At 52.5% G+C, this 22350-nt stretch overlaps 1 protein-coding gene across 4 annotated transcripts in view; it reads left to right on the top strand.

Moving 5' to 3' along the window:
• Positions 1-1049: 1049 nt before the first annotated feature.
• RPS6KA6 (ribosomal protein S6 kinase A6) overlaps positions 1050-22350 on the top strand; it is a 48615-nt gene continuing 27314 nt past the window's right edge. Inside the window, exons 1-3 of one of the 4 annotated variants that reach the window (XM_044292862.1) lie at positions 1050-1326; positions 17840-17932; positions 19641-19757. In XM_044292862.1, the coding sequence (XP_044148797.1) occupies positions 1255-1326; positions 17840-17932; positions 19641-19757 (282 nt within the window). In that variant the 5' untranslated portion in view covers positions 1050-1254. Of the gene's footprint in view, positions 1327-11456; positions 11495-17839; positions 17933-19640; positions 19758-22350 lie in introns of those variants that run through there. The other 3 variants (XM_044292863.1, XM_044292866.1, XM_044292865.1) reach the window with 3 other exon arrangements.

Below are 22350 nucleotides of genomic sequence, written 5' to 3' on the forward strand. Positions count from 1 at the left end.
CCCGTTATATCCCCTCACCTGTAATACCCCCTCCTCCCGTTATATCCCCTCACCTGTAATACCCCCCTCCTCCCGTTATATCCCCTCACCTGTAATACCCCCTCCTCCCGTTATATCCCCTCACCTGTAATACCCCCTCCTCCCGTTATATCCCCTCACCTGTAATACCCCCTCCTCCCGTTATATCCCCTCACCTGTAATACCCCCTCCTCCCGTTATATCCCCTCACCTGTAATACCCCCTCCTCCCGTTATATCCCCTCACCTGTAATACCCCCTCCTCCCGTTATATATCCCCTCACCTGTAATACCCCCTCCTCCCGTTATATATCCCCTCACCTGTAATACCCCCTCCTCCAGTTATATATCCCCTCACCTGTAATACCCCCTCCTCCAGTTATATATCCCCTCACCTGTAATACCCCCTCCTCCAGTTATATATCCCCTCACCTGTAATACCCCCTCCTCCCGTTATATATCCCCGGCCTCACCTGTAATACCCCCTCCTCCCGTTATATATCCCCTCACCTGTAATACCCCCTCCTCCCGTTATATCCCCTCACCTGTAATTCCCCCTCCTCCCGTTATATCCCCTCACCTGTAATACCCCCTCTTCCCGTTATATCCCCTCCTCCCGTTATATCCCCTCACCTGTAATACCCCCTCCTCCCGTTATATCCCCTCACCTGTAATACCCCCTCCTCCCGTTATATCCCCTCACCTGTAATACCCCCTCCTCCCGTTATATCCCCTCACCTGTAATACCCCCTCCTCCCGTTATATCCCCTCACCTGTAATACCCCCTCCTCCCGTTATATCCCCTCACCTGTAATACCCCCTTCTCCCGTTATACCACCGTTAACCCCTCACCTGCCCAGTCGTCTCCACACTCCGCTCAGTCTCCTCAGAGACACCGTTTCCCGCCATCACCCCTCTGGCACCGCCCCCTCCTTTACGCAGCGCAGTAGGACACGCCCATGGTTTGCATCTACCACGTGCCCACCCTGAAGACCCGCCCACTTCATATGCATGCGCACTCCCGTCCCGGTCGCCAGGCTGGGGATCTCCTTGGTGACGTCACGTTGACGCGGCTCTCCCTGGTTTCCATGCTGCACAGGTGACGGCGGCCGCCATATTGGCGGAGCCTGTGGCTGCGGCGAACGGAAACAGGCGGATCCGGAGGGGGATTCTCACCTCTCCGCTCCCCCTTTAGGAGCTGGCGGGGGGTGCGTGGACCGAACCGCCCGGGAGGGGGATGCCGCAGCGGCTCAGTTATCTGGAGGATCCGGGGATGAACATGGAGGTGTACGGGACCGGCGGGAGTGAGGTGCGTCCGCTGCCGGTGTCATGTGTGCCCCTCAGCCGGTGTCATGTGCGCCCCTCACCCTGTGCCCCTCAGCCGGTGTCATGTGCGCCCCTCAGCCGGTGTCATGTGCGCCCCTCACCCTGTGCCCCTCAGCCGGTGTCATGTGCGCCCCTCAGCCGGTGTCATGTGCGCCCCTCAGCCGGTGTCATGTGCGCCCCTCACCCTGTGCCCCTCAGCCGGTGTCATGTGCGCCCCTCAGCCGGTGTCATGTGCGCCCCTCAGCCGGTGTCATGTGCGCCCCTCACCCTGTGCCCCTCACCCTGTGTCATGTGCTCCCCTCAGCCGGTGTCATGTGCGCCCCTCACTCTGTGCCCCTCAGCCGGTGTCATGTGCGCCCCTCAGCCGGTGCCCCTCAGCCGGTGTCATGTGCGCCCCTCACCCTGTGCCCCTCAGCCGGTGTCATGTGCGCCCCTCAGCCGGTGTCATGTGCGCCCCTCACCCTGTGCCCCTCATCCCGTGTCATGTGCGCCCCTCACCCTGTGCCCCCAGCCGGTGTCATGTGCGCCCCTCACCCTGTGCCCCTCAGCCGGTGTCATGTGCGCCCCTCAGCCCGTGTCATGTGCGCCCCGCACCCTGTGCCCCTCAGCCGGTGTCATGTGCGCCCCTCAGCCCGTGTCATGTGCGCCCCTCATCCCGTGTCATGTGCGCCCCTCATCCCGTGTCATGTGCGCCCCTCAGCCGGTGTCATGTGCGCCCCTCACCCTGTGCCCCCAGCCGGTGTCATGTGCGCCCCTCAGCCGGTGTCATGTGCGCCCCTCACCCTGTGCCCCCAGCCGGTGTCATGTGCGCCCCTCACCCTGTGCCCCCAGCCGGTGTCATGTGCGCCCCTCACCCTGTGCCCCTCAGCCGGTGTCATGTGCGCCCCTCAGCCGGTGTCATGTGCGCCCCTCAGCCCGTGTCATGTGCGCCCCTCATCCCGTGTCATGTGCGCCCCTCAGCCGGTGTCATGTGCGCCCCTCACCCTGTGCCCCCAGCCGGTGTCATGTGCGCCCCTCACCCTGTGCCCCCAGCCGGTGTCATGTGTGCCCCTCACCCTGTGCCCCTCACCCTGTGTCATGTGCGCCCCTCACCCTGTGTCATGTGCGCCCCTCACCCTGTGCCCCTCACCCGGTGTCATGTGTGCCCCTCACCCTGTGCCCCTCACCCGGTGTCATGTGTGCCCCTCACCCGGTGTCATGTGTGCCCCTCACCCGGTGTCATGTGTGCCCCTCACCCGGTGTCATGTGTGCCCCTCACCCGGTGTCATGTGTGCCCCTCACCCGGTGTCATGTGTGCCCCTCACCCGGTGTCATGTGTGCCCCTCACCCGGTGTCATGTGTGCCCCTCACCCGGTGTCATGTGTGCCCCTCACCCGGTGTCATGTGTGCCCCTCACCCGGTGTCATGTGTGCCCCTCACCCGGTGTCATGTGTGCCCCTCACCCTGCGCCCCTCAGCCGGTGTCATGTGTGCCCCTCACCCTGCGCCCCTCAGCCGGTGTCATGTGTGCCCCTCACCCTGCGCCCCTCAGCCGGTGTCATGTGCGCCCCTCAGCCGGTGTCATGTGCGCCCCTCAGCCGGTGTCATGTGCGCCCCTCAGCCGGTGTCATGTGCGCCCCTCAGCCGGTGTCATGTGCGCCCCTCAGCCGGTGTCATGTGCGCCCCTCACCCTGTGCCCCTCAGCCGGTGCCATGTGCGCCCGCCGGCCGGTGCCATGTGCGCCCGCCGTCTGACGTGTTGTATGTTCGTGCCGTCATATCTTTTTGTTCACCCGCATTCAGTTCTTTTTCCCGTTTGTCAGCGCCCCGGAATCAGCATATAAGATTCCCAGCAGATTTCTGCTGTTTTCGGGCAGCCTGCAGTCTTTGACGTGTGCAGCCACCTGTTCCCTGTCATTACTGGCGATGGCGCCGTTCTATACCGTGGCGCAGTACAATGTCACACAGTCATCACCAGGATTCCAGATGCATCCGGAGCCGTCACCTCATCATCCGCAGAAAGCCCGGATCTAAGGAAGAGTCGGGCGGTCGTCCATGGCAACCAGTCAGGTCTAAATGGCTGGAGTCTGGTGCTATGGGTAACTCCTGCACATTTCGGTTGCTCTGCTCATGGTGAATCTCCCCCATGGAGTCTGACCATGCGACCTCTCCCGTCCTCTGCGCGCTGATTACCGTCCGCAATTATCAGGGTTTTCCATAAATCAAGTGCAGTCACTGTATAACGGCGTCATTGCTCCCTCTGCCCTAGAGTTCCGTCTTCCAGACTTGCACTATAAGGGTTTGCAAATTCTGTGCCCATCTTCACAGAACTTTGCGATGTTTTGTATTTTTGCACCTCTCACTCCAATTTCAAAGTCTGTGACAAAACTGTCCCATGACGGAAGAGAAGCCGGCGCTGCTGAGGCAGTGTGAACAGAGCCCGACAGAAGTGACAGGTTGTTACAATGTATCCAGTGTGAACAGAGCCCGACAGAAGTGACAGGTTGTTACAATGTATCCAGTGTGAACAGAGCCCGACAGAAGTGACAGGTTGTTACAATGTATCCAGTGTGAACAGAGCCAGACAGAAGTGACAGGTACAATGTATCCTGTGTGAACAGAGCCCGACAGAAGTGACAGGTACAATGTATCCTGTGTGAACAGAGCCTGACAGAAGTGACAGGTTGTTACAATGTATCCTGTGTGAACAGAGCCCGACAGAAGTGACAGGTTGTTACAATGTATCCAGTGTGAACAGAGCCCGACAGAAGTGACAGGTACAATGTATCCTGTGTGAACAGAGCCTGACAGAAGTGACAGGTTGTTACAATGTATCCTGTGTGAACAGAGCCTGACAGAAGTGACGGGTACAATGTATCCTGTGTGAACAGAGCCCGACAGAAGTGACAGGTACAATGTATCCTGTGTGAACAGAGCCTGACAGAAGTGACAGGTACAATGTATCCTGTGTGAACAGAGCCTGACAGAAGTGACAGGTACAATGTATCCTGTGTGAATAGAGCCCGACAGATGTGACGGGTACAATGTATCCTGTGTGAATAGAGCCCGACAGATGTGACGGGTACAATGTATCCTGTGTGAACAGAGCCTGACAGAAGTGACAGGTACAATGTATCCAGTGTGAACAGAGCCCGACAGAAGTGACAGGTACAATGTATCCAGTGTGAACAGAGCCTGACAGAAGTGACAGGTACAATGTATCCAGTGTGAACAGAGCCCGACAGAAGTGACAGGTACAATGTATCCAGTGTGAACAGAGCCTGACAGAAGTGACAGGTACAATGTATCCAGTGTGAACAGAGCCTGACAGAAGTGACAGGTACAATGTGTCCAGTGTGAACAGAGCCCGACAGAAGTGACAGGTTGTTACAATGTGTCCTGTGTGAACAGAGCCTGACAGAAGTGACAGGTACAATGTATCCAGTGTGAACAGAGCCTGACAGAAGTGACAGGTACAATGTATCCAGTGTGAACAGAGCCCGACAGAAGTGACAGGTACAATGTATCCAGTGTGAACAGAGCCTGACAGAAGTGACAGGTACAATGTATCCAGTGTGAACAGAGCCTGACAGAAGTGACAGGTACAATGTATCCAGTGTGAACAGAGCCCGACAGAAGTGACAGGTTGTTACAATGTGTCCTGTGTGAACAGAGCCTGACAGAAGTGACAGGTACAATGTATCCAGTGTGAACAGAGCCTGACAGAAGTGACAGGTACAATGTATCCAGTGTGAACAGAGCCCGACAGAAGTGACAGGTACAATGTATCCAGTGTGAACAGAGCCTGACAGAAGTGACAGGTACAATGTATCCAGTGTGAACAGAGCCTGACAGAAGTGACAGGTACAATGTGTCCAGTGTGAACAGAGCCCGACAGAAGTGACAGGTTGTTACAATGTATCCTGTGTAAACAGAGCCCGACAGAAGTGACAGGTTGTTACAATGTATCGTGTCTGAACAGAGCCTGACAAGTGACGGGTACAATGTATCCTGTGTGAACAGAGCCTGACAGAAGTGACAGGTACAATGTATCCAGTGTGAACAGAGCCTGACAGAAGTGACAGGTACAATGTATCCAGTGTGAACAGAGCCCGACAGAAGTAACAGGTTGTTACAATGTATCCTGTGTGAACAGAGCCCGACAGAAGTGACAGGTTGTTACAATGTATCTAGTGTGAACAGAGCCTGACAAGTGACGGGTACAATGTATCCTGTGTGAACAGAGCCTGACAGAAGTGACAGGTTGTTACAATGTATCTAGTGTGAACAGAGCCTGACAGAAGTGACGGGTACAATGTATCCAGTGTGAACAGAGCCTGACAGAAGTGACGGGTACAATGTATCCAGTGTGAACAGAGCCTGACAGAAGTGACAGGTTGTTACAATGTATCCAGTGTGAACAGAGCCTGACAGAAGTGACAGGTACAATGTATCCAGTGTGAACAGAGCCTGACAGAAGTGACAGGTTGTTACAATGTATCCAGTGTGAACAGAGCCAGACAGAAGTGACAGGTACAATGTATCCAGTGTGAACAGAGCCTGACAGAAGTGACAGGTACAATGTATCCAGTGTGTACAGAGCCTGACAGAAGTGACAGGTACAATGTATCCTGTGTGAACAGAGCCTGACAGAAGTGACGGGTACAATGTATCCAGTGTGAACAGAGCCCGACAGAAGTGACAGGTACAATGTATCCTGTGTGAATAGAGCCTGACAGAAGTGACAGGTACAATGTATCCAGTGTGAACAGAGCCCGACAGAAGTGACAGGTACAATGTATCCTGTGTGAACAGAGCCCGACAGAAGTGACAGGTACAATGTATCCTGTGTGAATAGAGCCTGACAGAAGTGACAGGTACAATGTATCCAGTGTGAACAGAGCCTAAAAAAAGTGACAGATACAATGTATCCAGTGTGAACAGAGCCTGACAGAAGTGACAGGTTGTTACAATGTATCCTGTGTGAACACAGCCCGACAGAAGTGACAGGTACAATGTATCCTGTGTGAACACAGCCCGACAGAAGTGACAGGTACAATGTATCCAGTGTGAACAGCGCCCGACAGAAGTGACAGGTACAATGTATCCAGTGTGAACAGAGCCCGACAGAAGTGACAGGTACAATGTATCCAGTGTGAACAGAGCCCGACAGAAGTGACAGGTACAATGTATCCTGTGTGAACAGAGCCTGACAGAAGTGACGGGTACAATGTATCCAGTGTGAACAGAGCCCGACAGAAGTGACAGGTACAATGTATCCTGTGTGAATAGAGCCTGACAGAAGTGACAGGTACAATGTATCCAGTGTGAACAGAGCCCGACAGAAGTGACAGGTACAATGTATCCAGTGTGAACAGAGCCCGACAGAAGTGACAGGTACAATGTATCCTGTGTGAATAGAGCCTGACAGAAGTGACAGGTACAATGTATCCAGTGTGAACAGAGCCTAAAAAAAGTGACAGATACAATGTATCCAGTGTGAACAGAGCCTGACAGAAGTGACAGGTTGTTACAATGTATCCTGTGTGAACACAGCCCGACAGAAGTGACAGGTACAATGTATCCTGTGTGAACACAGCCCGACAGAAGTGACAGGTACAATGTATCCAGTGTGAACAGCGCCCGACAGAAGTGACAGGTACAATGTATCCAGTGTGAACAGAGCCCGACAGAAGTGACAGGTACAATGTATCCTGTGTGAACAGAGCCCGACAGAAGTGACAGGTACAATGTATCCAATGTGAACAGAGCCTGACAGAAGTGACAGGTTGTTACAGTGTATCCAGTGTGAACAGAGCCCGACAGAAGTGACAGGTACAATGTATCCTGTGTGAATAGAGCCTGACAGAAGTGACAGGTACAATGTATCCAGTGTGAACAGAGCCTGACAGAAGTGACAGGTACAATGTATCCTGTGTGAACAGAGCCTGACAGAAGTGACAGGTACAATGTATCCTGTGTGAACAGAGCCTGACAGAAGTGACAGGTACAATGTATCCAGTGTGAACAGAGCCTGACAGAAGTGACAGGTACAATGTATCCTGTGTGAATAGAGCCTGACAAGTGACAGGTACAATGTATCCTGTGTGAATAGAGCCTGACAGAAGTGACAGGTACAATGTATCCAGTGTGAACAGAGCCCGGCAGAAGTGACAAGTTGTTACAATATATCCAGTGTGAACAGAGCCCGGCAGAAGTGACAGGTACAATGTATCCAGTGTGAACAGAGCCTGACAGAAGTGACAGGTACAATGTATCCAGTGTGAACAGAGCCCGACAGAAGTGACAGGTTGTTACAATGTATCCAGTGTGAACAGAGCCTGACAGAAGTGACAGGTACAATGTATCCAGTGTGAACAGAGCCTGACAGAAGTGACAGGTACAATGTATCCAGTGTGAACAGAGCCTGACAGAAGTGACAGGTACAATGTATCCTGTGTGAACAGAGCCTGACAGAAGTGACAGGTACAATGTATCCTGTGTGAACAGAGCCTGACAGAAGTGACAGGTTGTTACATTGTATCCTGTGTGAACAGAGCCCGACAGAAGTGACAGGTTGTTACAGTGTATCCAGTGTGAACAGCTCGACCTCCAGAGTGATACATTGTAACAAGCTCAGGACTGGCCAGCAGTGCCTCCGGTGTCAGTGTCTAGACAAGGTGACAGCAAGCAGTGGTCTTGAAAAATGTTGAAGAATTGAAACATAAAGTTTAAGTGAACGTTGCAGAGCTCTCCATTATACTTTTTATTAAGATTTATTTACAGAAATCTGATTCATTACATTTTCTTAATGACGGAAAATCTGTGTCTTTTCGCGCTCGCGGTGTTTGTCGCTGGGATTTCTGTAGTCTCGTAATGAGGTGTTATTTTTAATATTTGTGCTTTTATGTTTTTTTAAAAAAAGTCTTTAACCCTTTTTTTTTTTTTTTTTTAGCTTTTAGTCTTCCTTTCAGGGGGCGTCGGTTGTATAACATGTGATTCCTCTCTTGGTTCTGCCGGGCACCGGAGGGGTCACTGAAGTCCCCGGTGAGTTTTTAGGACGTATAGGAGGATTTTCACTCGGCTCAGCGCGGGGATGCGGGGTTTTGGAGAGAGCAGCGGTGAGGATGAGCGCCCCCCTTTGCTGCGCTCTCATACAGGCGTTGTGCGGGCGTCATCAGCTGCACTCTTCAGGGTTTGCTGATCTTGGGGTACGCTCCATCCGGTCGTTTCCAATAAGATTTGGGGCGATATGAGCCCCTCTGCACCTGCGGATCCACTCGCTGTTTGGTCATATGAGAGCCTTCACTTTTCCCGTCTCGCTTTCTCGTTATCGCAGGCTTTTATACTCTCGTTACTAAGGTAATGGTTGTGCGTCTTTATTACAGCGCGTCGTGATCGGTTAGCGAGATTTCGGCTCACGGTTGTCTTTGTTGCATACGGGTTGGGAAAAATAATAGCAGATCCGCAAATGGAAACCTTCACCTTGTCTGAGTGTTATTTAAAGGGCCGGCGTCCACTCTTTTCTAGATAGCGCACCACCATCACTGTGTAATAAAAAAAGGTTGCAACTTTCTAATGGACGTTGAACTTTAGTTCCTCAACACCTGCAAGATCTCTGTTTGCTGTCAGTGAATGGAAATATCAGTGGTTTCCATCCAGCGGATGATGACCTGCCATGGCTTAGTCCGGCTCACACAGATGATGGGCTATTCCGCAGGGATGGCCAACCTAAGGCTCTCCAGCTGTTGCAAAACTGCAACTCCCAGCATGCCCTCCCTGCCTACAGCTATCGGCCTACAGCAGGGCATGGTGGGAGTTGTATTTTTACAACAGCTGGAGAGCCGCAGGTTGGCCATCCCTGGGCTATTGCATTTGTGGAGGCAATCATCGGTGAGCTCAGCACTGCAGCAGCACAATCCTGACACACTGTGACGAGCTGTGTCAGCAGGACCGGGGTGGGATAGGTTTGTCCCCTCAGAATGCGCGTATCTTGCTTGGGACCCTCCAGTGTAATCCCTGACCACCAGGCTCGTAGTGTTTGCATTCCTTAGTTCTGGGGTCTGCTGGGGGTCTCCTGCCCCTTTAAGACATCACCAGTCTATAGAGCTCACAGTCTCGGCTTCCTGCTGGTAATATTCACATCAGTGGGTAGAGGGGCTTCTGGAGTGACAACCAGGTGTTTGAGGCTGAAATGTGCTCATAGCAGTTGTCACCCCCCGTCTCACTGCAGGTTACTCAGCAGGGGGTGACAATGAGCTCAGGAACTGTTAGGCTATGTTCACACAAATCAGCGGTGGATCAGCAGCTGAAGTGAGCTGGGTTTTGGTGGCGTGCACTCTTGGGGTTTGTTCAGATAAAGGATTTTGGGTGCAGGTTTCATAGAGGATTCTGTACTGAAATCCGAGTGAAAGTTTCAATGGGAGGCTATGCTGCAGGTTATGCGGTGGATGGTTTTTGACGCGCTGTTTTTCAGATCGTGCCCAGAATGTACAGGTCCATTCTTGGAGCGATTTCCGCACGGACCCTTCACCAAGCCGCATTCAGTGGAGCTAAAGCGAGAGCGATCTGCATGAAAAGCCAGTGGGATACATGGACAGACTCCCCCATCTGAACCTACCCCTCAGTGTAACTTACCTCATTGTGATTGACTTCAGTGGAGAAAGCAGAAACGCTTCAAAGCACTGACATGAGAAATGCCCGTCCGTGTGCTGGAGATTGTGTTCTGCTGGCCAGCTCTGATGTGGGGGCACTGCTGCTGGGCAGCTCTGATGTGGGGGCACTGCTGCTGGGCAGCTCTGATGTGGGGGCACTGCTGCTGGGCAGCTCTGATGTGGGGGCACTGCTGCTGGCCAGCTCTGATGTGGGGGCACTGCTGCTGGCCAGCTCTGATGTGGGGGCACTGCTGCTGGCCAGCTTTGATGTGGGGGCACTGCTGCTGGCCAGCTTTGATGTGGGGGCACTGCTGCTGGCCAGCTCTGATGTGGGGGCACTGCTGCTGGCCAGCTCTGATGTGGGGGCACTGCTGCTGGCCAGCTCTGATGTGGGGGCACTGCTGCTGGCCAGCTCTGATGTGGGGGCACTGCTGCTGGCCAGCTCTGATGTGGGGGCACTGCTGCTGGCCAGCTCTGATGTGGGGGCACTGCTGCTGGCCAGCTCTGATGTGGGGGCACTGCTGCTGGCCAGCTCTGATGTGGGGGCACTGCTGCTGGCCAGCTCTGATGTGGGGGCACTGCTGCTGGCCAGCTCTGATGTGGGGGGGGGGGGGGCGGCACTGTTGCAGGCCGGCGGCCCAGCTATTATGTGGGGGGGGGGCACTGTTGCTGCCTGGGGCTGATGTTGCGGGCACTGTTGCTGCCTGGGGCTGATGTGGGGGGCACTGTTGCTGCCTGGGGCTGATGTGGGGGGGCACTGTTGCTGCCTGGGGCTGATGTGGGGGGGCACTGTTGCTGCCTGGGGCTGATGTGGGGGGCACTGTTGCTGCCTGGGGCTGATGTTGCGGGCACTGTTGCTGCCTGGGGCTGATGTGGGGGGCACTGTTGCTGCCTGGGGCTGATGTGGGGGGCACTGTTGCTGCCTGGGGCTGATGTGGGGGGCACTGTTGCTGCCTGGGGCTGATGTGGGGGGCACTGTTGCTGCCTGGGGCTGATGTGGGGGGCACTGTTGCTGCCTGGGGCTGATGTGGGGGGCACTGTTGCTGCCTGGGGCTGATGTTGCGGGCACTGTTGCTGCCTGGGGCTGATGTGGGGGGCACTGTTGCTGCCTGGGGCTGATGTGGGGGGCACTGTTGCTGCCTGGGGCTGATGTGGCGGGCACTGTTGCTGCCTGGGGCTGATGTGGGGGGCACTGTTGCTGCCTGGGGCTGATGTGGGGGGCACTGTTGCCGCCTGGAGCTGATGTGGGGGCACTGTTGCCGCCTGGGGCTGATGTGGGGGGCACTGTTGCTGCCTGGGGCTGATCTGGCAGTTGCTCTCCTCACTTGCTCTCTGTCACCCTGAGGTCGGAGCTATTTTTACATAACCTTCCCTTTCCACCTTTTTCCCTTAGTCACCTTCCCCCGGAGCCGTCATTGCTTTGGGTGTGGGTTTCCAGGTGAGTTTAGTGTTAGAAGCTGGAGGAGCGCAGAGCGTCAGCTGTTCAGGACCTGTCCGGGGAGACGCCGCCACTCGCTCAGGTACCAGCACTGCTGACTTAGGAGGGTGTCGGGTAGCAGAGGGCGAGGTCTGATGTGGACCCTATTTATTTATTGATTTATTTATTTATTTTTAGTGTTTTAGTTCTTTTATTTTTTGGAATTGAGGGAAGGGTTGTTTTACCCTTTGTTCAGTTCATGTGTTCTCATTTTTCTGACTGGGACCACAGCAGTCCTGAGAATGGTGGAGGTGGGTCAGCCGTTACCCAGGAGGGGATAACCCCCAGAGACCTCCGCGAACGTTTGGGGAGCAGCCCGGTCTCACGGTTGTCTTTAGTTCCTGGTCTGGACCCTGGTAGGGTTCTCCTGTATTTTGGGGAGCAGCCCGGTCTCATGGTTGTCTTTAGGTCCTGGTCTGGACCCTGGTCGGTTCTCCTGTATTTTGGGGAGCAGCCCGGTCTCACGGTTGTCTTTAGTTCCTGGTCGGGTTCTCCTGTATTTTGGGGAGCAGCCCGGTCTCACGGATGTCTTTAGGTCCTGGTCTGAACCCTGGTCGGTTCTCCTGTATTTTGGGGAGCAGCCCGCTCTCACGGATGTCTTTAGGTCCTGGTCTGGACCCTGGTCGGTTCTCCTGTATTTTGGGGAGCAGCCCGGTCTCACGGATGTCTTTAGGTCCTGGTCGGGTTCTCCTGTATTTTGGGGAGCAGCCCGGTCTCACGGATGTCTTTAGGTCCTGGTCTGGACCCTGGTCGGGTTCTCCTGTATTTTGGGGAGCAGCCCGGTCTCACGGATGTCTTTAGGTCCTGGTCGGGTTCTCCTGTATTTTGGGGAGCAGCCCGGTCCCACGGATGTCTTTAGTTCCTGGTCGGGTTCTCCTGTATTTTGGGGAGCAGCCCGGTCTCACGGATGTCTTTAGGTCCTGGTCGGTTCTCCTGTATTTTGGGGAGCAGCCTGATGTCCTGGTTTTACAGCAGGGCTCCTCGGTTTTTCTCGCCCTCTGTCTCGGTGGGTGGAGGTCACTGAGATAATTGCTATGTCGCGTAGCACAGTAATTCCTGCAGGAAAATCCCAACCAGCCGGTCGTAAATCCTGATACCTTTTAATTAGTGCCTTCCTCTTCAAGCATGAACATGTCGATCTGTTAGTCGTCCAGCCCTCAGCTCCTGGGGCCACGTGAGCGTCACCGGAGGATCTGGGTGTCACCGGAGGATCTGGGTGTCACCGGAGGATCAGGAATTGACAGTTTAGTGGATCGTTCCGAATACCCTGGATGACAGATGGAAGGACCTGTACAAAATCACAAATACAGCTCTGTTCATCAAGAGCCTCCTCATTCATGAGTAGATGGTAGACTGACACAGGCAGTGCTGAAGAACACGCTGGGAGTTGTAGTTAACTTGTGAATGAATTAAAAGTTAGAATTACAGTAAAAACGGACTCAGCCAAAGTAGTAGATGGATAATCGAGCTTCTGCAGGGTCATTGGAAAGCTGGCCGACAATGGAGGAGACCAAGGCAACTGACCAATGGCTGACCAGGATTGTCGGACATTTTGGCTGATTTCTGTGATTTTAAAGAGAGAGGGTTTGTCCGGTCTGCAGATAATGATCTGGTGCAAAGGACATAAACCACCGAGTCACCTGAAGCTTCCGCAGTGATCACCGCTGATGTACGGCGGATATGAGAAGAGAAAAACCCTAGCAGCAAAAGTCCTGCACCCCCGGCCCAGTCTGCAGATGAAGGGCTAGACTGGGGAATAATGAGCGGTTACTGAAGTTTCCAGCGTTGTCGTTTTTTTGGTGTGTAATGGATTATTGCATCTTTGATGTCATCCATCGATTATCAGCACTCTGGGTGGAGAGAAGTTCTGTGACTGTCTCCTGCTCCACTCAGTCTCTGCAGTATGAGATCATCTCTCTGCCTCAGAGCATCCACCACTAAGACCAGCCCCGGATCCAGCAGGAAAGGGTGTATTAGAAGATCTGTTAACGTGAAGAGTGTACAGACAATACATCCCGTATCCTGCATTATACTCCAGAGCTGCACTCACTATCCTGCTGGTGCAGTCACTGTGTACATACATTACTTATCCTGTACTGATCCTGAGTTACATCCTGTATTATACTCCAGAGCTGCACTCACTATTCTGCTGGTGCAGTCACTGTGTACATACATTACTTATCCTGTACTGATCCTGAGTTACATCCTGTATTATACTCCAGAGCTGCACTCACTATTCTGCTGGTGCAGTCACTGTGTACATACATTACTTATCCTGTACTGATCCTGAGTTACATCCTGTATTATACTCCAGAGCTGCACTCACTATTCTGCTGGTGCAGTCACTGTGTACATACATTACTAAGGCTACTTTCACACTAGCGTTCGGGCGGATCCGTTCTGAACGGATCCGCTCATATTAATGCAGACGGAGGCTCCGTTCAGTACGGATCCGTCTGCATTAATAACTTTAAAAAAATTCGCAAGTGCGAAAGTAGCCTGCGCGGATCCGTTCAGACTTTCAATGTAAAGTCAATGGGGGACGGATCCGCTTGAAGATTGAGCCACATTGTGGCATCTTCAAACGGATCCGTCCCCATTGACTTACATTGTAAGTCTGGACTGATCCGCACGGATCCGCACGGCCAGGCGGACACCCGAACGCTGCAAGCAGCGTTCAGCTGTCCGCCTGTCCGTGCGGAGGCGAGCGGAGCGGAGGCTGAACGCCGCCAGACTGATGCAGTCTGAGCGGATCCGCTCCATTCAGACTGCATCAGGGCTGGACGGCTGCGTTCGGGTCCGCTCGTGAGCTCCTTCAAACGGAACTCACGAGCGGACCAGCGAACGCTAGTGTGAAAGGAGCCTTATCCTGCACTAATCCTAAGTTACATCCTGTATTATACTCCAGAGCTGCTCTCACTATTCTGCTGGTGCAGTCACTGTGTACATATATGACTTATCCTGTGCTGACCCTGAGTTACATCCTGTATTATACTCCAGAGCTGCACTCACTATTCTGCTGGTGCAGTCACTGTGTACATACATTACTTATCCTGTACTGATCCTGAGTTACATTCTGTATTATACTCCAGAGCTGCACTCACTATTCTGCTGGTGCAGTCACTCTGTACATACATTACTTATCCTGTACTGATCCTGAGTTACATTCTGTATTATACTGCAGAGCTGCACTCACTATTCTGCTGGTGCAGTCACTCTGTACATACATTACTTATCCTGTACTGATCCTGAGTTACATCCTGTATTATACTCCAGAGCTGCACTCACTATTCTGCTGGTGCAGTCACTGTGTACATACATTACTTATCCTGTACTGATCCTGAGTTACATCCTGTATTATACTCCAGAGCTGCACTCACTATTCTGCTGGTGCAGTCACTGTGTACATACATTACTTATCCTGTACTAATCCTGAGTTACATCCTGTATTATACTCCAGAGCTGCACTCACTATTCTGCTGGTGCAGTCACTGTGTACATACATTACTTATCCTGTACTGATCCTGAGCTACATCCTGTATTATACTCCAGAGCTGCACTCACTATTCTGCTGGTGCAGTCACTCTGTACATACATTACTTATCCTGTACTGATCCTGAGTTACATTCTGTATTATACTGCAGAGCTGCACTCACTATTCTGCTGGTGCAGTCACTCTGTACATACATTACTTATCCTGTACTGATCCTGAGTTACATCCTGTATTATACTCCAGAGCTGCACTCACTATTCTGCTGGTGCAGTCACTGTGTACATACATTACTTATCCTGTACTGATCCTGAGTTACATCCTGTATTATACCCCAGAGCTGCACTCACTATTCTGCTGGTGCAGTCACTGTGTACATACATTACTTATCCTGTACTGATCCTGAGCTACATCCTGTATTATACTCCAGAGCTGCACTCACAATTCTGCTGGTGCGGTCACTGTGTACATACATTACTTATCCTGTACTGATCCTGAGTTACATCCAGTATTATACTCCAGAGCTGCACTCACTATTCTGCTGGGGGAGTCACTGTGTACATACATTACTTATCCTGTACTGATCCTGAGTTACATCCTGTATTATACTCCAGAGCTGCACTCACTATTCTGCTGGTGCAGTCACTGTGTACATACATTACTTATCCTGTACTGATCCTCAGTTACATCCTGTATTATACTTCAGAGCTGCACTCACTATTCTGCTGGTGCAGTCACTGTGTACATATATTACTTATCCTGTACTGATCCTGAGTTACATCCTGTATTATACTCCAGAGCTGCACTCACTATTCTGCTGGTGCAGTCACTGTGCACATACATTACTTATCCTGTACTGATCCTGAGTTACATCCTGTATTATACTCCAGAGCTGCACTCACTATTCTGCTGGTGCAGTCACTGTGTACATACATTACTTATCCTGTACTGATCCTGAGCTACATCCTGTATTATACTCCAGAGCTGCACTCACTATTCTGCTGGTGCAGTCACTGTGTACATACATTACTTATCCTGTACTGATCCTGAGTTACATCCTGTATTATACTCCAGAGCTGCACTCACTATTTTGCTGGTGCAGTCACTGTGTACATACATTACTTATCCTGTACTGATCCTGAGCTACATCCTGTATTATACTCCAGAGCTGCACTCACTATTCTGCTGGTGCAGTCACTGTGTACATACATTACTTATCCTGTACTGATCCTGAGTTACATCCTGTATTATACTCCAGAGCTGCACTCACTATTCTGCTGGTGCAGTCACTGTGTACATACATTACTTATCCTGTACTGATCCTGAGTTACATCCTGTATTATACTCCAGAGCTGCACTCACTATTCTGCTGGTGCAGTCACTGTGTACATACATTACTTATCCCGTACTGATCCTGAGATACATCCTGTATTATACTCCAGAGCTGCACTCACTATTCTGCGGGTGCAGTCACTGTGTACATCTATTACTTATCCTGTACTGATCCTGAGTTACATCCTGTATTATACTCCAGAGCTGCACTCACTATTCTGCTGGTGCAGTCACTGTGTACATACATTACTTATCCTGTACTGATCCTCAGTCACATCCTGTATTATACTTCAGAGCTGCACTCACTGTTCTGCTGGTGCAGTCACTGTGTACATACATTACTTATCCTGTACTGATCCTGAGTTACATCCTGTATTATACTCCAGAGCTGCACTCACTATTCTGCTGGTGCAGTCACTGTGTACATACATTACTTATCCTGTACTGATCCTCAGTCACATCCTGTATTATACTTCAGAGCTGCACTCACTGTTCTGCTGGTGCAGTGACCCTCTGCAGTCATACTTTCTACTATGTTCCCTTCTTAGGGTACTTTCACACTAGCGTTTTTCTTTTCCCGGCGCTGAGTTCCGTCACAGGGGCTCTATACCGGAAAATAACTGATCAGTTTTATCCCCATGCATTCTGAATGGAGAGTAATCCGTTCAGTTTGCATCAGGATGTCTTCAGTTCAGTCGTTTTGACTGATCAGGCAAAAGAGAAAACCGTAGCATGCTACGGTTTTATCTCCGGCGAAAAAAACTGAAGACATGCCTGAACGCCGGCATTTTTTTCCATAGAAATGTATTAGTGCCGGATCCGTCCTTCCGGTCTGCGCATGTGCAGACCTTTAAAAATGAAAAAAAAAAACGTTTTGCCTGATGACATTTTTCAATGCATTTTTCTGTCTGATCAGTCAGAAAAAATGACATCCGTTTGCATATAGTTTGCCTGATCAGGCAGTCAGTTCAGGCAACGGAACTGCCTGCCGGAATCAAACAACGCAAGTGTGAAAGTACCCTAACGCTGGGTTCACACCTGAGCGTTCTGAAACGAGCGCTCTGTATGCGCGATTGTACGGGCGTTTACAATCGCGCATACAGAGACAGGGGTGCACACATTGTCGCGCGTTCCCGAATATCTATGTGCGGGAACGCGCGACAAACGCCCAAAAAAAGCTCAAGCACTTGTTTGAGCGTCGGGCGTTTTACAGCGCGATCGTACGCGCTGTAAAACGCCCAGGTGAGAACCATTCCCATAGGGAATCATTGGTTCTTGCCTGTTGTGCGTTTTACAGCGCGTAGGAACGCGCTGTAAAACGCTCAGGTGTGAACCCAGCGTTAGTAGGGACCTGAAGAGCACATGACTGCAGGATCAGTCTACATGTTTGTAGTCTGTTACCACGGAGACACCTGGAGCTGAATAGTCGCTGTAGACAAATTATAATGTGAAGTTTTTTCTTCTGTTTTCCGCAGTTTTTCGCGCTGGTATCTGCTGGTTGTTTTTTGGATATAAATCTTCCCCTTGATCAGTAATTGTATTTCCTTCTGTGCTTTTGTGTTGCAGGTAAATGGTATGAAGATGGTGGACGAGCCGATGGATGACGAGGACTCCCTCCTCCCTTATGTGAGTGTAGCCACTGACCTTATGTTACTGGAGGTAGGTGTCATTAAAGGGGTTTCCCAGGACTTAAAGGGGTTGCGCGGCATCAGCATATTGATGGTTTTCGGACAGCTGAGCGCCGGGGTGACCGGAGTCGGACCGCTGCTGTTTGCAGGGATCGTGTGTGTGCCGCGGTCTCTTCGGGTAATTACAGCGGCCCCCGCCAGTACACCAACTCTCATCAGGCGTGCTCTGGTTTCAGCCAGGAATGACTGAGATGAGAATACCCCTTTAATTCTAAAATATTTTATTATACCAGTCCCTCACCATTTCAGGACCTCTGCTTGCTGTCCCTGTATATTGATCTTTGATTACAATCAGAAACCTTGTTTCCAATAAGGATGATGCCCGAACCAACGTGCGGCGAGCGCCCGGCTGTACATTGACCCATTTCTTACAGCCATATTTCCCCGGGGGCGGCTGAAATGCGGTGGGTGTTACGTTCTGTACTAGGAGTAGCTCTGCGGCTTTTTTTTTTTTTGCTCTATTGGGGATTTTTCTTTGCATCGCCTGAAATTTTTTTTTTTTATTGCTTATTTGTATCATTTTTTTTCCATTACGGCATCTCGGTGCACAGGAAAAAATTTTTTAAAACAGTTCAGACGTTTTCGGACGCGGCGATACCTGATATGTTTGTTTATTTTCACATGTAAGATTCGGAAAGAGCGGCGATTTAAACGGTTACTAGTTCTGTGTTGTTTTTTTATTTAATAACTTTTAGCCGCTAGAACCTGGGATCCCATTCACTGTAATAGAGATGTATTAGGATGAATGGGATTCTGACGTGTTCCCTGCTGAGCTGTGCCAGATGCCGCGATCGCTGTTAAATGAGGCACCTGAGGGGTTAAATGACGGGATTCGGCATGATCGCTGTTCCTCGTCATTGTGGCCGGGTGTCTACTGTATTATACAGCCAGCAACCGCCACGTATGGAGTACGCGCAGCGCAGCAGCCCGCTCCATACAATTCCCTGCGCATAATGCCGTGCATGTAAGGGTTAATGGGAGGCACATGGTGTTATTCATTTTAAACCTCCATGCGCTTTAATGGTAAGTAACACCATCATTAACCCCATGTAGCCCATAATATGAGGACGAGGGTCACCTGCTATTAATATGAGGTACTAATGTAATAAAACCATGCGCCTCACATTAATACATGTACACACATGCCTGAAATCCTCCTGGATGCTGATAAGTTAAAGGATCTTTGATGATGTCATCAACTTGTGATCAGTACCCAGTGGATCTTATTGGTCACATGGCGATGACATCATCAAATCTCCTTTAACCTTATCAGCATTCAGCGCGGTGAGTTTCCCTCGTGCCTGCCCTCCTATTCTCCCCCATATTTCCCTCCCTGACACCTCCACCCTCGTCAGGCCACTGGGCTTTTTAATTGGTGGCAGTGGCCGGCCACGTCGCAGTGAGGGGCGCTGTGCGACCGCGGCAGCTTGGAGGGAACATTGCCGCCTGGACCCCATATGACTCCACAGAAACCAAACCCCAAAAAATGACCTAGTCAAAGTGCCGTCGGTTAATCAGGCTGGTGGTCGGTAGGTTTTGGGTTTTGGGGATTATTGGCCCAGCCCTACAAGTAAGGGTTTCACCGACCACACGTTATCCCGTGTTTTAAGTAGGGGGGGGGGGTCTGCATCTACCTCCACAGACTCCGCACTGATCACCTCGCGTTTCTGTCTCCTCAGGACGAAGGAAACGTCGAAGAGATTCCCATCACCCACCATGTGAAGGAGGGCTGCGAGAAAGCCGACCCCGCGCAGTTCGAGCTGCTGAAGGTTCTGGGACAGGGATCCTTTGGAAAAGTAAGCCGCTTACGGGATCTGGTGGGATCGCTCGTCCCGGGCGCCGCCGTCCCTGCAGTGGGGCCTATGTGGGGTCCCAGTGACGTTTATAATTTTTACATGTCTTCAACCTCATACACAGCATGAGGTTGAAGTGTCCTCCGGTCTCTGCCTCCTGCACTCTCTGTAGGTGGTCTCCCAGTCACACAGCATGAGGTTAGAGCGTCCTCCGGTCTCTGCCCCTGCACTCTCTGTAGGTGGTCTCCCAGTCACACAGCATGAGGTTGAAGCGTCCTCCGGTCTCTGCCCCTGCACCCTCTGTAGGTGGTCTCCCAGTCACACAGCATGAGGTTGAAGCGTCCTCCGGTCTCTGCCTCCTGCACTCTCTGTAGGTGGTCTCCCAGTCACACAGCATGAGGTTGAAGCGTCCTCCGGTCTCTGCCCCCTGCACTCTGTAGGTGGTCTCCCAGTCACACAGCATGAGGTTGACGCGTCCTCCGGTCTGTGCCCCCTGCACTCTCTGTAGGTGGTCTCCCAGTCACACAGCATGAGGTTGAAGCGTCCTCCGGTCTCTGCCCCCTGCACTCTCTGTAGGTGGTCTCCCAGTCACACAGCATGAGGTTGAAGCGTCCTCCGGTCTCTGCCCCTGCACTCTGTAGGTGGTCTCCCAGTCACACAGCATGAGGTTGAAGCGTCCTCCGGTCTGTGCCCCCTGCACTCTCTGTAGGTGGTCTCCCAGTCACACAGCATGAGGTTGAAGCGTCCTCCGGTCTCTGCCCCCTGCACTCTCTGTAGGTGGTCTCCCAGTCACACAGCATGAGGTTGAAGCGTCCTCCGGTCTCTGCCCCTGCACTCTCTGTAGGTGGTTTCCCAGTCACACAGCATGAGGTTGAAGCGTCCTCTGGTCTCTGCCCCTGCACCCTCTGTAGGTGGTCTCCCAGTCACACAGCATGAGGTTGAAGTGTCCTCCGGTCTCTGCCTCTGCACCCTCTGTAGGTGGTCTCCCAGTCACACAGCATGAGGTTGAAGCGTCCTCCGGTCTCTGCCCCTGCACACTCTGTAGGTGGTCTCCCAGTCACACAGCATGAGGTTGAAGCGTCCTCCGGTCTCTGCCCCTGCACACTCTGTAGGTGGTCTCCCAGTCACACAGCATGAGGTTGAAGCGTCCTCCGGTCTCTGCCCCTGCACTCTCTGTAGGTGGTCTCCCAGTCACACAGCATGAGGTTGAAGCATCCTCCGGTCTCTGCCCCTGCACTCTCTGTAGGTTGTCTCCCAGTCACACAGCATGAGGTTGAAGCGTCCTCCGGTCTCTGCCCCCTGCACTCTCTGTAGGTGGTCTCCCAGTCACACAGCATGAGGTTGAAGCGTCCTCCGGTCTCTGCCCCCTGCACCCTCTGTAGGTGGTCTCCCAGTCACACAGCATGAGGTTGAAGCGTCCTCCGGTCTCTGCCCCCTGCACTCTCTGTAGGTGGTCTCCCAGTCACACAGCATGAGGTTGAAGCGTCCTCCGGTCTCTGCCTCCTGCACTCTCTGTAGGTGGTCTCCCAGTCACACAGCATGAGGTTGAAGCGTCCTCCGGTCTCTGCCCCCTGCACTCTCTGTAGGTGGTCTCCCAGTCACACAGCATGAGGTTGAAGCGTCCTCCGGTCTCTGCCCCTGCACTCTCTGTAGGTGGTCTCCCAGTCACACAGCATGATGTTGAAGCGTCCTCCGGTCTCTGCCCCCTGCACTCTCTGTCCTCCGGTCTCTGCCCCTGCACTCTCTGTAGGTGGTCTCCCAGTCACACAGCATGAGGTTGAAGCGTCCTCCGGTCTCTGCCCCTGCACTCTCTGTAGGTTGTCTCCCAGTCACACAGCATGATGTTGAAGCGTCCTCCGGTCTCTGCCCCCTGCACTCTCTGTAGGTGGTCTCCCAGTCACACAGCATGAGGTTCAAGCGTCCTCCGGTCTCTGCCCCCTGCACTCTCTGTAGGTGGTCTCCCAGTCACACAGCATGAGGTTCAAGCGTCCTCCGGTCTCTGCCCCCTGCACTCTCTGTAGGTGGTCTCCCAGTCACACAGCATGAGGTTCAAGCGTCCTCCGGTCTCTGCCCCCTGCACTCTCTGTAGGTGGTCTCCCAGTCACACAGCATGAGGTTGAAGCGTCCTCCGGTCTCTGCCCCCTGCACTCTCTGTAGGTGGTCTCCCAGTCACACAGCATGAGGTTGAAGCGTCCTCCGGTCTCTGCCCCCTGCACTCTCTGTAGGTGGTCTCCCAGTCACACAGCATGAGGTTGAAGCGTCCTCCGGTCTCTGCCCCCTGCACACTCTGTAGGTGGTCTCCCAGTCACACAGCATGAGGTTGAAGTGTCCTCCGGTCTCTGCCTCTGCACCCTCTGTAGGTGGTCTCCCAGTCACACAGCATGAGGTTGAAGCGTCCTCCGGTCTCTGCCCCTGCACTCTCTGTAGGTGGTCTCCCAGTCACACAGCACGAGGTTGAAGCGTCCTCCGGTCTCTGCCCCCTGCACTCTCTGTAGGTGGTCTCCCAGTCACACAGCATGAGGTTGAAGCGTCCTCCGGTCTCTGCCCCCTGCACTCTCTGTAGGTGGTCTCCCAGTCACACAGCATGAGGTTGAAG

This window comes from Bufo gargarizans, chromosome 5 (genome assembly GCF_014858855.1).
Source record: "Bufo gargarizans isolate SCDJY-AF-19 chromosome 5, ASM1485885v1, whole genome shotgun sequence".
Taxonomy (NCBI): domain Eukaryota; kingdom Metazoa; phylum Chordata; class Amphibia; order Anura; family Bufonidae; genus Bufo; species Bufo gargarizans.